Raw genomic sequence first — 13,140 nt, 5'->3', positions numbered from 1 at the left:
CCCCCTATGTAATACCCTCTCGAGGGCCTTTAGGGGTATTCTGTATAAATAAAATAAATAAATAAATCAGTTTATTCTGCACTGCAAAGACATTTTACAGATTCAGGCCCGCCGAAGCCTCATTGGGCTTGTATGGCAGCGCCTGGCAGGTAGCGGCAAGTCGCGTGCGGCGCTTTACCAACTAAGCTCAGCAGAAAGCTACAGAAAAATAGGAACAGCAAAAAAAACGCTGAAACACATCACACTTCACAGTTAACTGGAAAAAACGCTGAATCCACTAAACTACATGAACAAAAAATGTTTATCAGGCAATGTAGGCGATGAAAGTCCAGGAATATGGCCATGAAATGAACGACGAGACAAACCAGGCGATAAATTATAACAAAAAACGAAGTTAAAGGTCCGATGAAAACAAATGAACGCAATAGTTTTTTTAGTTTATAATTTGTACTCACAGAAAATGCGCTTGACGGCAACACATTTAGTGACGAAGGAACATAGAATGCACGAGTTCTTATACCATAGCGAGTGGAGCAGCGGGGAATACTACATCACTCTTTTGGTCTGAGAGATCTACTCGGAACATACTCAACTTTATACGCACTTTCCCAAAAATGTTTGAGCACAACCGTTTCAAATAAGACAGCATTAAAGTTTGGGAGCCTTAGAAAACTAAAAACATCACATTCCTGTGGAAGGTGTAAATCGTAAACTCTGTTTTTTAAAATTGAGCTCAATATGGAGTTCTGTCTGTTTTGCCAACGAAGCGCACAATGCCCATAAACTGTTATGCCATAAATTAAAACACTGTAACCTGAGGCATGAATTATTGCTTTTCTAACGGAAAAAAGCATGTAGTATCTAATAATGAGCAGCAGGCAAGAAAGAGCCCGTAATTTCTGACACACATAGTGAAGGTGAGAATTCCAAGATAAGTCAATATCAAACAGCAAACCCAGATATTTTACACGGGAAGCATAAACCAGAGGTGTACAGGAGCACGGGGCACAATCAGAAGTATGTAAAAGTAAAGACCGGTCAAGCGTTAACTTCTTTAAAGGTTTACAGAAGCATATCAGATTTGTTTTGGATACGTTAACGTTGATAAGATTGTAGGCGAACAAGTCCATAACTTTTGTTCAAGTACTTTGAAGATCATTGATAGCATCAGAAAAATTCTTTGCACAGGAAATGATAACGGTATCATCAGCATATTGAAACAAACGACCGGGAACTGTGTCAACAAGGTCATTAACAAAGATATTAAATAGGAACGGGCTCAGAATGGACCCTTGGGGGACACCCGTGTTGATATCAATACAACTACTGCGAAAATTGGCGACTGAGACTAGCTGCCGTCTGTTCTGCAAGAAATTAGCAATAACAAAAACAAGCCTCTAATCCTAACATATGAAGTTTATTTAAAAGCAGGCTATGACAAACACTGTCAAAAACTTTACTGACATCTAGAAACAATGCACATGCAACCTGGTTAGACTCGAAAGCCAAATTCAAAGTATCAGCGAAATCTTCAAGAAGAATCTGGGTGCCTTTGCCCTGCACAAATCCTTACTGGGCAAAAGAAATGACACCATGTCTGTCCAAGAAACCCTGCATACTCTGAAGCAAGTGTTTTTCAAGTATTTTGGATATAGTTGGCAAAATTGAGATCGGTCGATAATTTTCTACCCTATTGCGAGCTCCATTTTTGAAACGTGGAATGATAATGGCGGTTTTCATTAGGACTGGTATTTCGGCTGTTGAAATAATATGATTCAGTATTGTCAGTAACACACATTTAAGGTCATGAAAATTTCTGCATGAATCAGCAGTTAAGATTCCATCGATGCCAAGAGATTTATTGGGTTTTAGGCTTACAAGCAGACATTGAAGGTCATGTTCGGAAATAAGAGGTAGGTAGGCGGATTCTGCCAAAGAGTGCTTCAAGGAACATGTGTTCGGATGTGGCCTTGCTACGCCAACTACACGAGAAAAGTAACTGTTAAATTCTTGCACAACCATTTCAACGTCGCTCGAAAAATTTCCCAGAATAGACCTGTCCTTGCACATGGCAGAGTTCTCACCTTGTAAGTCGTTGACAAGGCTCCACGCTCGTCTGCTATCAGAACGTGCATCGAAGGAAGGAAGGGAAAACTTTATTTACACTAATGGTTTTTCCTGCGGTTTGGGGGCATCTTCAGAGACGTCTTGGTTCTACTACCCCCAGGAGCCTTCTCTGTCGAAGTCGTCCGCCTCTAATCAGTGGTCGGCTGCCCTCAGTCCAGGGCTCCGCTGGCCACTGCCGCCCGTTGAGCTCGCTGCACCAGACCTTGTTGGTCTTCACAGTGGTCGCTGGACAGCGGTCCGCACTCGGGTTTTGTATTTTGGGGACCACGTGTATGTTTTGGCAGGCCCATGTGATGTGATATAGAGTAGGTTTTTCGTCGCACCAGGGACATTTGTGCGTGTATATCGTAGGGTGCATTTTGTTTAGTATATGTAGGTTTGGGAAAGAGCTTGTTTGTAATTGTCTCCAAGTGACAGCTTCCTCTCTGCTGAGAGATTTGTGCAGTGGGGGATATCGCATTCTTCTGTCTCTATAGTTTTGTACGTGCATCGAAAAATTTTTTCCGGCAGTGTATCCGCTCGGAAAGCCTAACCATCGCATTGACTGTTTCTGCATATCTTAAACTGGAGTCGCAACTCGTCGCAAGAAGGCGCACGCCTTACTTGCGTCCACAGTAACTCTTTTTTTAATTTCTGCCAATATTTCCGCTGTGATCCACCGGCTATCAACACTACGCTGCTTAATATGGAGACAGAGCGTGGCGGCCTGTTTAATTTTTTTGAACATTTTAACGAATTCTTCATACATCTCACCAGGAGGCACGATTTTTAAGAAATTGTAGCAGTCGTATTGTGCTATTCACTCGTCCAATATTTTAGGGTCTGTGATAGTAATTTCTTTTCTGCAATTCATAGTAGACGCCAGGCAAGACGGTGGGGCGAAGTCGCAGCAGATGAAGTAGTGATCAGCAAGTTTTTGACGGACAACAACTGAACGCGTTGCAAGATTGTGAGCACGAACATTGATATGGTCAATACACGAGACAACTAGACGGTTAGATAACATCTCTTCACGCGTGACTTCGTGGATAGTATTCCGGATACCCCATTTCGAGAGCACATCTAGATATTCACATGTTAAACATGTTAAACGTGTAGTGGTAAGGTGGGTGTCAATGTTGATATCACCGATCAAACATAAGTGTTCTTCCAATGGCAAAGCTGAGACTGCAGAATCCAGCTCTTCAAGGAAGAGACGGCCATTGTTACACGGGGGAGAACAGACCGCTAAAATAACCAAAGAAAAGTTTGATATTGAAAGGCGCAAGGCTACCACCTCAGCCTGGCAGAAATGAACATTTATTTCTTACACTGACCAGGCATCTTTTACAAATACAGCCACACCCCACCTTTACCTGTTGTGCGTGGCGTGTGTGTGCATACATATGAAAACCCGGTATGGAAAAGCACAAGAGGCCATCTGATGTAATGTTAATTTCTGTTAGTACTAAAACATCAAAGAGCGATTGCAAGGGCAGTGTTATTGCACAAAAGTGATCCCAATGTTTGGGAATGCTGCGGATATTGACGTGCAAAATGCGGATAGCGCTGTTGTTGACTGTGAAAAGTCTGTGAACTTGCGAAAAGTCAGTACAAAACGATGGAATGGAATTATCCATCATTACACGATGTTTTCAAGATCTGCCACACATACCACTCGAACAACGGAAGCACCCTCAGATTTGGCGAAAATATTTCCATCTCGCGTCCAAACATACTTGAAACCTTGCTGTTTTACCTTCACACGGGCAAGGTAGAACAGCTCACGATTTGTCTCGGTCAAATTGTCATTGAAAAATAACTTTGGAAAAGTGCTATCTTGAGCTAAAGCCTCAAGCCCCTTTTTGGCTCCAATCCATTTCTGTTTCGAGGCGAGGCTGGTCGTTTGTACAAGGATGGGCGGAATAGTGTTAGCCTTGGCTGGCAGACGATGAAGAGCAGCAATTTCTGAAGCATGAAAATCTGAGAGCTCTAGTTTGACTGATAACTCGTGAAGAAAAGACATCAAGTTTTCACTAGGCTTAAGAAGATTTCCGTGGATTTCAAAATTGCACTTCCGACTGTATTGTTCCAACGCATTCAAATCACCCCTTATCTTCTCAACAAGTGAATTCTGGTCAACCAGGCATGATGAGAGAGACTCCACTTCACCACGCAGTGTCTCTTCTTGGTTGGAAGTCACAGTGGTGTATACTGCGTCATATTTGTCGGAAAGGAACTCAACTGACTCAGCAAGCTTTTCCGCTGTTGCTTTGAAAGTAAGCATCTCTTCAACTTTTGACGTAAGAACTGCAACCGTTCCTGTCAATGCGTCCAGTTTTTTGCTAACATCGGAGAGTTGTTGCAAAAAAGCGTCGTCTTTCGAGGAAGACATGGCTTCTACTAAGTAAGCTGTACATGATTTACAAATCAACTTTTTTCGTTTCGCAGCCGGCATCTTATCATAAGTGCTAACCTTAACATTCGAGCATTTTTGCCAACATGAAAATATTCTTCACACTCTGAACACTAAAAAATTTCCCATCCTGAGGCAGCTGCTCTGAGCAAACATTGCACGTATCGGCCATAGCGGTGCAGTCAGCGGCCAAATTCACTTATTGATATAACGTATTGGTCAACACCCACCCGCCGAGTTAAAAAATAATGTTCAGCACCACGCACCGGCTCGCCGCTGACTGCGATGAGGCTTGGTAGGCACAGGCTTTAAGTACAGGCCATCTGCATCACGTGGGGTCGACGACAGGCCAAGATGTTCGAGATGTCGAGGATCGCAATCTGCCGCAATCCACACCAAGCCAGGCAAGAGGCCGCATGCGCCACGAAGATCCCCTGATTTCTGGAGCGATGGGCGGTTTCCGTTGATCCAGCGGCAGCGAAACAAGTCGATGATGTCTGCCAACTTGGGAGCTTGCCGTGTTAAAAAAAAAAATCAGGGGGCACTTTGACTGTCTAAAGTGCGTAGAGGCGAAAGCGTTTTACGCACCACTTTGACTGCTTCTGTGGCACTGGTGGCGTCACATGTAATTGAGTACTAATTACTAAGTTGGTTGGTTGGTTGGTTTATGGGGTTTAACGTCCCAAAGCGACTAAGGCTATGAGAGACGCCGTAGTGGAGGGCTCCGGAAATTTCGACCATCTGGGGTTCTTTAACGTGCACTGACATCGCACAGTACACAGGCCTCGAATTTCTCCTCCAAAGAAATTCAGCCGCCACGGCCGGGATCGAACCCGCGTCTTTCGGGCCAGCAGCCGAGCACCATAGCCACTGAGCCACCGCGGCGGCAAATTACTAAGTGATGAGAAATCACTAATTAATGGTTAATTACAGATTAATGCCTGATTACTGAATAACTGCTAATTACTGACGCTTAATCTTCGCCTTTAGGAGTGGTACGCGACAGCGTGTTGTACCGCTGCGAGGGAGTCCAGGAACGCCACCACCCGTTTGGTGCGATGCCTTGCCGTTTGAACGCAACGGTTCTTGAGGAAAGGAAATGGCGCAGTAATTCTCTGTCATCTCGGTGGACACCTGAACCGCACCGTAGAGGAAAGGAGGAAGTGGGAGTGAAAGAAGAAAGACAAAGATGGCCCGTAATGAAGGAAATGAAAATTGTATTTGAGGAAAGGAAATTACGCAGTAACTGTCTAACATATCTCGGTGGACACCCGTCAAAATTCAGGGGAGGGGGGGGGTGCACTTTTTTTTACCTAAAGTGCGGTCACTGATGTGTGGTTAAGATGTTAAGCTTCGCCTCTAAGAGTGGAACGCGACAGCGTCTTGCAACGCTGCCAGGGAGTCCATAGAACGCCATCGCCCATTCGGTTTTACGCATCGCTCGACGGTAAATTGGTTTTTGAGGAAAGGAAATGTATCTGTCTCTCATATCTCGGTGGACACCTAAACCTCGCCGGAAGGAAAGAGGAGGGTGGCAGTGAGCGAAGACACCGTATTCACTAGACGCGCCTTTGTTCATTCCAAATCATCGAGCTGGCATGGCGGAGTGGATAGCATGCTCGTCTCGCACTCCGAAGACCGGGGTTCGATTCCCGAGCTCGACCAATTTCCTACTCGGTTTTATTTATTTATATGGCCTGACTAGGAAAGTTATTTATGCTAATTGGGTAATTAATCAATTAACTAAGCTCAGTCCCACTTACTCGGAGCATCACTATATGATCCCTTCAATTGGTTACTAGCCAAAGTACAATTGGCCCCATTTGAAATTGGCGCACTGTGACGTCATGACCGTTTCGACCAACTGAAAAGCGTAACATTTCTGTCGACAACTGCTGCTTACAACGATGAGACATTAAAGGCTTTCGCCTTAATAATGTTCAGCACCACGCAACGGCTCGCCGCTGACTGCCAACTGCCATTCGAGATGGGAATGAACAAAGACGCCGTATTAGCCAGACGCGCCTTTGTTCATTCCAAACCGTCGACCCGGCATGGCGGAGTGGTTAGCATGCTGGTCTCTCACTCCGGAGACCCTGGTTCGATTCCTCAACTCGACCAGTTTCGTACACGGTTTTATTTATGTGATCTGACTATACTCCGTTTCATACATCAGGTGCAGCGCTGTCAAAGCTACAGCTCTTGTTTACGCTCCCTGCATCCGCGATAAAAAATAGTGCATGCTCGTGGCGAGCGGGAGTAATAATGGCTTTGTCTGCAAGCTTAATATATATTACACTTGACATCAATTTGGTAAAGAACAGCTTTTTTTAGAGGGAAAAGATCGGAATCAGTAGATTTATATGTTTCGTTTGTCGTTTTTGTTCGTGTCGCGTTTTCGCCTACCCGCAACCCTGCCTGCTGTGCTCTCGGTGCTGCGCATATTGTTTTCAGAAAATGGCGTCGAACGCATTGACCTCGACCACCTCTCCGGAGCGGCTTTTTTCGAAGATTCGCACTTCGAAGATGTCAGACAAGCGAAGCAAGTCATTTAAAACGTGTATGCTCGGAATAGAGCCCGTTTCCCGCAGAAATCCGTCCGGGATATTGTGAATGTTGTTAGCGAGGATACCGGAGTGTCTCCGCGTACCGTCTCAAAATACAAGGCGGAGCGCCTTTGCGCACCATTCATGTCTCCGAAGAAAAGGCCTCGTCATATGAGAATCGCAGGTTCACGAACGGTGAAGCATGACAGCTTCACGGTGCATGCCGTCCGACTGAAGGTACATGAGATGTACAGGAAGCGACAGGTACCCACGCTGGAGAGTGTTCGGAAGGCTGTCAACGAAGACGAGGACCTGCCGAACTTCAAGAAAACCACCTTGTGGAGGTTGTTGAAGGACATTGGCTTCGTTTTTCAGAAAAGAAAAAGGAATCTTGCTTTCATCGAGCGCAGTGACATCATTGCCTGGCGCCGGCGGTTCCTGCGGGTGATTAAGGAATTCCGAAGACAGGGCAGGTAAGAATAATGCTTTGCATCTTTTCTCACACAGCACGTTTGGATTGTCCCATAACGCGTGATGTTAACGTTTACAATTTAATAACATTAATACGGATTTCTTGCAGAACTGGCAATGAATGTTGCTTCATCAGAAAAAAAGTGAAAAAATTACGAGGAACTTTAACGGCTAAAGTGGTGAAAGGTGAAAGCCTGAGTGCTGCATTCTGCTCTGCGACTGTTCACTTCACATTCTGTTGATGCATTAATTAACTGCCAATTAATGACGCTTAATCTTTGTCTTTAGGAGTGGAACGCGACAGCGTGTTGTAGCGCAGGCAGTCCACGGTACGTTGGCCTTTGAACGCAACGCTTTTTGAGGAAAGGAAATGGCGCTGTAATTCTCTGTCATCTCGGTGGACACCTGAACCGCACCGTACATAACCACCATAACCACCATAGCACCATAACCACTGAGCCACCGCGGCGGCATCGCTTCTCGGCATTTTGGCTAAGATCGAAGTGTCGCCTCTAAGAGTGGAACGCGACAGCGTCTTGCAACGCTGCCAGGGAGTCCACAGAACGCCATCGCCCGTTCGGCCCTACGCCTTGCTCGTCCGTAAATTGGTTTCTGAGGGAAGGAAATGTATCTGTCTCGCATATCTCGGTGGTCACCTTAACCTCGCCGTAACGGGAAGGGAAGAAGATGGGAGTGAACGAAAAGACCGTATTTACCAGACGCGCCTTTGTTGATGAATTTTGCTCAGAGGTGGCATTTGGTGGCCGGTGATGTTTTATGCTATATTTGGGTGAGGAACTACCTGAGTTGTTCAGAAGTAATCAGTTTAATTCCAACTGTCTGCTACGACAAGCCAAAAACAGGTCTCCACTGGTTGAGGCCCCAGTATGCGTATCATCCCGCCGTCATGGCAGAAATGACATGCAGGAATGAATCGTAGTACTCGTTCTTCAGATGGACGCAACTTGGGGCTCCTGGTGCTCGCGTGCATATCATTTCGCAGGCAAAGAATGAAGATAAATCATGAAGTAACATGTCCTCCTCAGTTTTTGGCCCATATTCCGCTCTGTGTTGTCAGTGATATGGCAAGACTCGTATTGTTGCTATGGCATAATCGTAGGTTTGTTTAATGATGTAATTACCTCATCCATTATTTTGTTTTGCTTTGTGCAGATCCATCATTTGCCTGGACGAAACCTGGGTGAACAGCGGGCATACGAAGGAAACTGTCTGGCAGGACAGAAGCGTGAAGTCCTCGCATGATGCGTTCCTTAAAGGCCTGACAACAGGACTGCCTGCGGCCTCAGGAAAGGGGGCCCGTTTGATCCTTGTGCATGCCGGGAGCTCTGCAACAGGCTTTGTGCAAGGAGCTGCTGACTTCTTCCGAGCCAAGAAGGGCAACAAGGCTGATCACCACTCCGAAATGGATGGAAAATACTTCGAGAAGTGGTTCACAGAGAAGCTTCTGCCTAATATTCCAGGCAACAGCGTTATTGTAATGAACAATGCGCCATACCAAAGTGTGGCGCTTGAAAAAGCCCCTACATCATCAACCCGAAAAGCAGATATTCAGCTTTGGCTGACAAAGAAGGGGGTCCCCTGGACTGCCGACATGGTGAGGGCAGAGCTACTTGAGCTCACACAAAAAGTCAACACTCCAAGCATTATCTACACAATTGACACCTTGGCGGCTGCCCATGGCCACGATGTTCTCCGTATACCGCCCTACCACTGTAAGTTCAACCCTATTGAAGTTGTTTGGAGCCAAGTGAAGGGTTTTATAGCAAGCAGGAACAAAGGTTTCACTTTGGCAGAAGTTGAAAACCTCCTACCCGTGGCGTTGGCGGGTGTATCCCAACAAAACTGGGAAAACTGTTGTGCCCCTGTCCAGCAAATTGAGGCAGAGGCTTGGGAAAGGGACATGATTGTGGACACCGAAATAGACCCTCTTGTTTTCAGTGTCTGTGACTCATGCAATTCCTCGTCAGATGATTCGATTGTTGAATTCAGCGATGAAGATTTCAGTGCTGTTGATGAATTTGTGTCACTTTTGTGAAGAGATAGCTTGTTTGTTTGTTTCTTTGGGGGGTAGTGGTTGGGGGTTTACTGCCCTCATCACAAGCTCTTAGCAGTGGGCTGAATTCCTGATCGGAACTGTGGATCAGTAGTCTCAGACTCTGCAAACAGAAGCCCACCCTGCAATGGGCACTCCTGAAAACCACCCCTGGGAAGCAGGACGTATCAGCTGGTGGTGGTGTCGTCAGCAGAATAATTACAAACGCAAGCTCAAAATTGCCGAGGTCACACAGCAAGCAGAGGACTGTGTATCGACCCTCTCCAAGGACAGCTGGCTGTCCGAGTGCGGTTCCTTGCGTGGAAACCTCTTACGGCGCCCGTCACAAACTATTGTCAGTGCACTAAACCGCTTATTGGTACTGTCAATTAATAGTCTCGTGCACTACAAACAACAGACGTGGGGGGCAGTTCTATCTTGCTCGAGACTCGTCGAGCAGCCTTCGCCAACGAAGTCCGGGACTGAGGGCCCCACTACCTATCCTTTTCCCTGAAACCTTTTTTCTAATAAATGTTTTTAACAACTACAGCAAAGGTAGATGTTCATTGCTACATTGGAGTATTGATGTTTCTCTTTCCCCAGTATGCAAGACGCCAAAATTTTGAATAAAGGCTTTGAAATTTACATTTCCTTAGGCGGGAAAAAACCATTTGAGCGTGGCATAAAGAAATTTCTTTCCTCAGCCAGAAATTTCAGCATCTTGCTCTGCACGTAACAGTGCACCTAAAAGAGCTTACCTTTATGACTAGAAGCAGAATATTGCTTTTTTTTGCCACAAAGAAAACTCGCACAAAAATCAACTCATAAAAGTTACGATATCAGTATACCCTGACAAAAAGGAATAAAAAACAAACTGCTCACATGATATGCATCTCGCTGTTCCGCAACGGATATTGTTATTTTTTTTGCCAGAAAACTCGCACAAAAATCGACTTACACAAATTATGAGAACAGTGTACCCTGAATAAGGAATGAAAAACAAACGGTTCACATGATACGCATCGCGCTATTGTTCTGCAACAGATATTGCTTTTTTTTGCCAGGAAGAAAACTCGCACAAAAATTCTCGTGAAAACTGTGACATCAGTATACCCTGAGAATAAGGAATCTAAAAAACAAACTGCTCACATGATGTGCATCGCGCTATTCCGCAACGGAGTGGCCGTCAGTCGCGGACCGTCTTAAAAACTCGATCCCCTGCTCTGCTGGATGCACGGATTAGTTCATGACATGCCCGATACCTCGACAGAGACAGAGGAGCGAGCAGTGCCGTGGGTTACAGCAAAACGAATATTACAGATGGCCTGAATCCTGAACGAAAAACCATTTTTCATCGTCGTTTCAGCTTGGTATTGAAGGTATTGTGAGAAAAACATGATATCAGTTGGCGTCAACTACAAATTCCTAATTAAAAAAAATGTCGCGAGATGGATTGCATCCTACGTAGGTGAAATGCTGCAAAAAAAAAAAACAAGTATAGAGGTGGATTCGAACCGACGCCGCCGAAGTACCTAGTCGTCCCAAAGCGACGCCTTAGACAACTCGGCCACGAAACGAGCGCGGAGGGATACAATTTCATTATTTTTTCTTGCGGACTACTTCCGTAGCCTTGACAGCGTTGCACATGATGTATGAAACGGAGTATAGAAAGGTTTATTAGGCTAATTGGTCTTTACCATTGTTCTAATGCCATCCATCATGTCCTGTCACTCACCTGTCAAGTGATGGAACTATCTAGAATGTTCGACACAATATCTATAAAACGTCTAGAAACGTCTACCTATTAATGATAGTTAATGATAGTGAAGCATGAGTGCACATTTTGTGGTACTAGTCAATGTATGGTTCGTGATAGTTAACGTGACCTCAACTAGTGCACTTATTAATTAGGGCTACTTAAGGTACAGGTGCAGTGCACAGTCCCACATGCCACTTGTTAACTACTACTAATTACCAATTAGTTATTTAGTCATTAAATATAATGATATATTCATGTAATCCCTTTATATCATGTTCTGATGTCTTTCGATTGCACCCGATTAAGTATCGAGAGCAGGCGTGGGGGTTGTATAAAAGAGGCGTCTGGCGGTGCAGCCCGAACTAGAGATGGACGAGTGGGCTCGGCTGACGGAAGCCAGAGACCGCCATTGGGAAAAATTGGTAAATTGGTTTTTGAGGAAAGGAAATGGCGCAGTAATTGTCACACATATCTCGGCGGACACTTGAACCGCGCCGTAAGGGAAGGAAGGAAGGTAGGAGGAGTGAAAGAAGAAAGAGAGAGAGGTGCCGTAGTGGAGGTCTCCGGATAATGATTTCGACCACCTGGGGATCTTTAACGTGCACTGACATCGCACAGCACACGGGCGCCTCTTGCGTTTCGCCTCCATCGAAACGCGGCCGCCGCGGTCGGGTTCGAACCCGGGTACTCCGGCTCGGTAGACGAGCGCCTTACCACCGAGCCACCGCGGCAGGTTGAAACCATGCGGCGGCGATGTACAGAAGAGACCGAAGATGAAGCTATCGCTTATTGCCAGGTTTAATCATGCTAAACCATCAGCCAATTTTTTGGCGTGTCATAGTCCTCGCCCGTCCTTCAGCGGCCATAACTAGCATAAAGCGGTAATGACGACTTGTAAAGGATAGCTAGAGAGGCTAGCTGTTAGAAGAGGGAGAGCGAGAGGCTTTCTGCGATAGCCAGTGCTCCAAGGCATCGGGAAGCGTAGCGCGTCTCTGGTTAGAATTCACAGTGATGTATTATCATTTTTTTTCTGCTTCGTACCGTTCTGGCGCATAGTTTTCAAGTTCGGAAGGATCGAAATGGCACCTGACAACTGCAACAAACGAAATAGACAAACGAAAGTGTGTAAAGGATTGGTTTATTGGTTTATTGGGGTTTAACGTCCCAAAGCGACCGAGGCTATGAGAGACGCCGCAGAGAAGGGCTCTGGAAATTTCGACCACCTGGGGTTCTTTAACGTGCACTAACATCGCACAGCACACGGGCCTTTAGAATTTCGCCTTCAAGAAATTCAGCCGCCGCGGCCGGGATCGAACCCGCGTCTTTCGGGTCAGTAGCCGAGCGCCGTAACCACTGAGCCACCGCGGCGGGGCTGTAACGGATAATATACATCTAATTTTAGTTTCATGCCATAGAATTCGGATATCGAGCCGAACTTCCTTCCATTGAAACGATCACCAAATAAACCAATTATGACCGGCTTTTCCTGCTGTTTTTAGCCAAGTGAAACTTAGTGTATTACCATATCGTTCAGCGTGTTAATTATGTTTTTGCTGGACCCTCCCAAACTTCAATCCCAATTGGGCAATGAAACAAGCGAAATTGTGGTACACCCAGAGACCTACGTCGGATGCATTTGCCAGAATTCAGCACCATGATGGTAAACCCGCAGAATCCATGCTTTCGGAAAACCTTCAGCTTCATTACCCGCCAGAAAAAAGTGAAAATTTGAAATCGCGAATATTACCCTACCCTGTTGCTTACTGAGCCTGTGAAACGAGCAGTCGCG

General features: G+C 45.7%; 1 protein-coding gene across 1 annotated transcript; it reads left to right on the top strand.

The window, feature by feature from the left end:
- Positions 1-7,011: 7,011 nt before the first annotated feature.
- Positions 7,012-9,830, top strand: LOC149334446 (uncharacterized). The gene is made up of 2 exons (XM_089556243.1): positions 7,012-7,541; positions 8,713-9,830. Exons 1-2 carry the CDS (start codon positions 7,213-7,215, stop codon positions 9,593-9,595), a joined length of 1,212 nt encoding a protein of 403 aa, XP_089412369.1. The 5' UTR covers positions 7,012-7,212; the 3' UTR covers positions 9,596-9,830.
- Positions 9,831-13,140: the final 3,310 nt, after the last annotated feature.

The sequence above is a fragment of the Amblyomma mixtum genome, chromosome 8 (assembly GCF_055824585.1).
Source record: "Amblyomma mixtum isolate Tamu chromosome 8, ASM5582458v1, whole genome shotgun sequence".
Classification (NCBI taxonomy): Eukaryota; Metazoa; Arthropoda; class Arachnida; order Ixodida; family Ixodidae; genus Amblyomma; species Amblyomma mixtum.
Note: the sequence above shows the minus strand (reverse complement) of the source record. Positions and strands in the feature narration are given on the sequence as shown.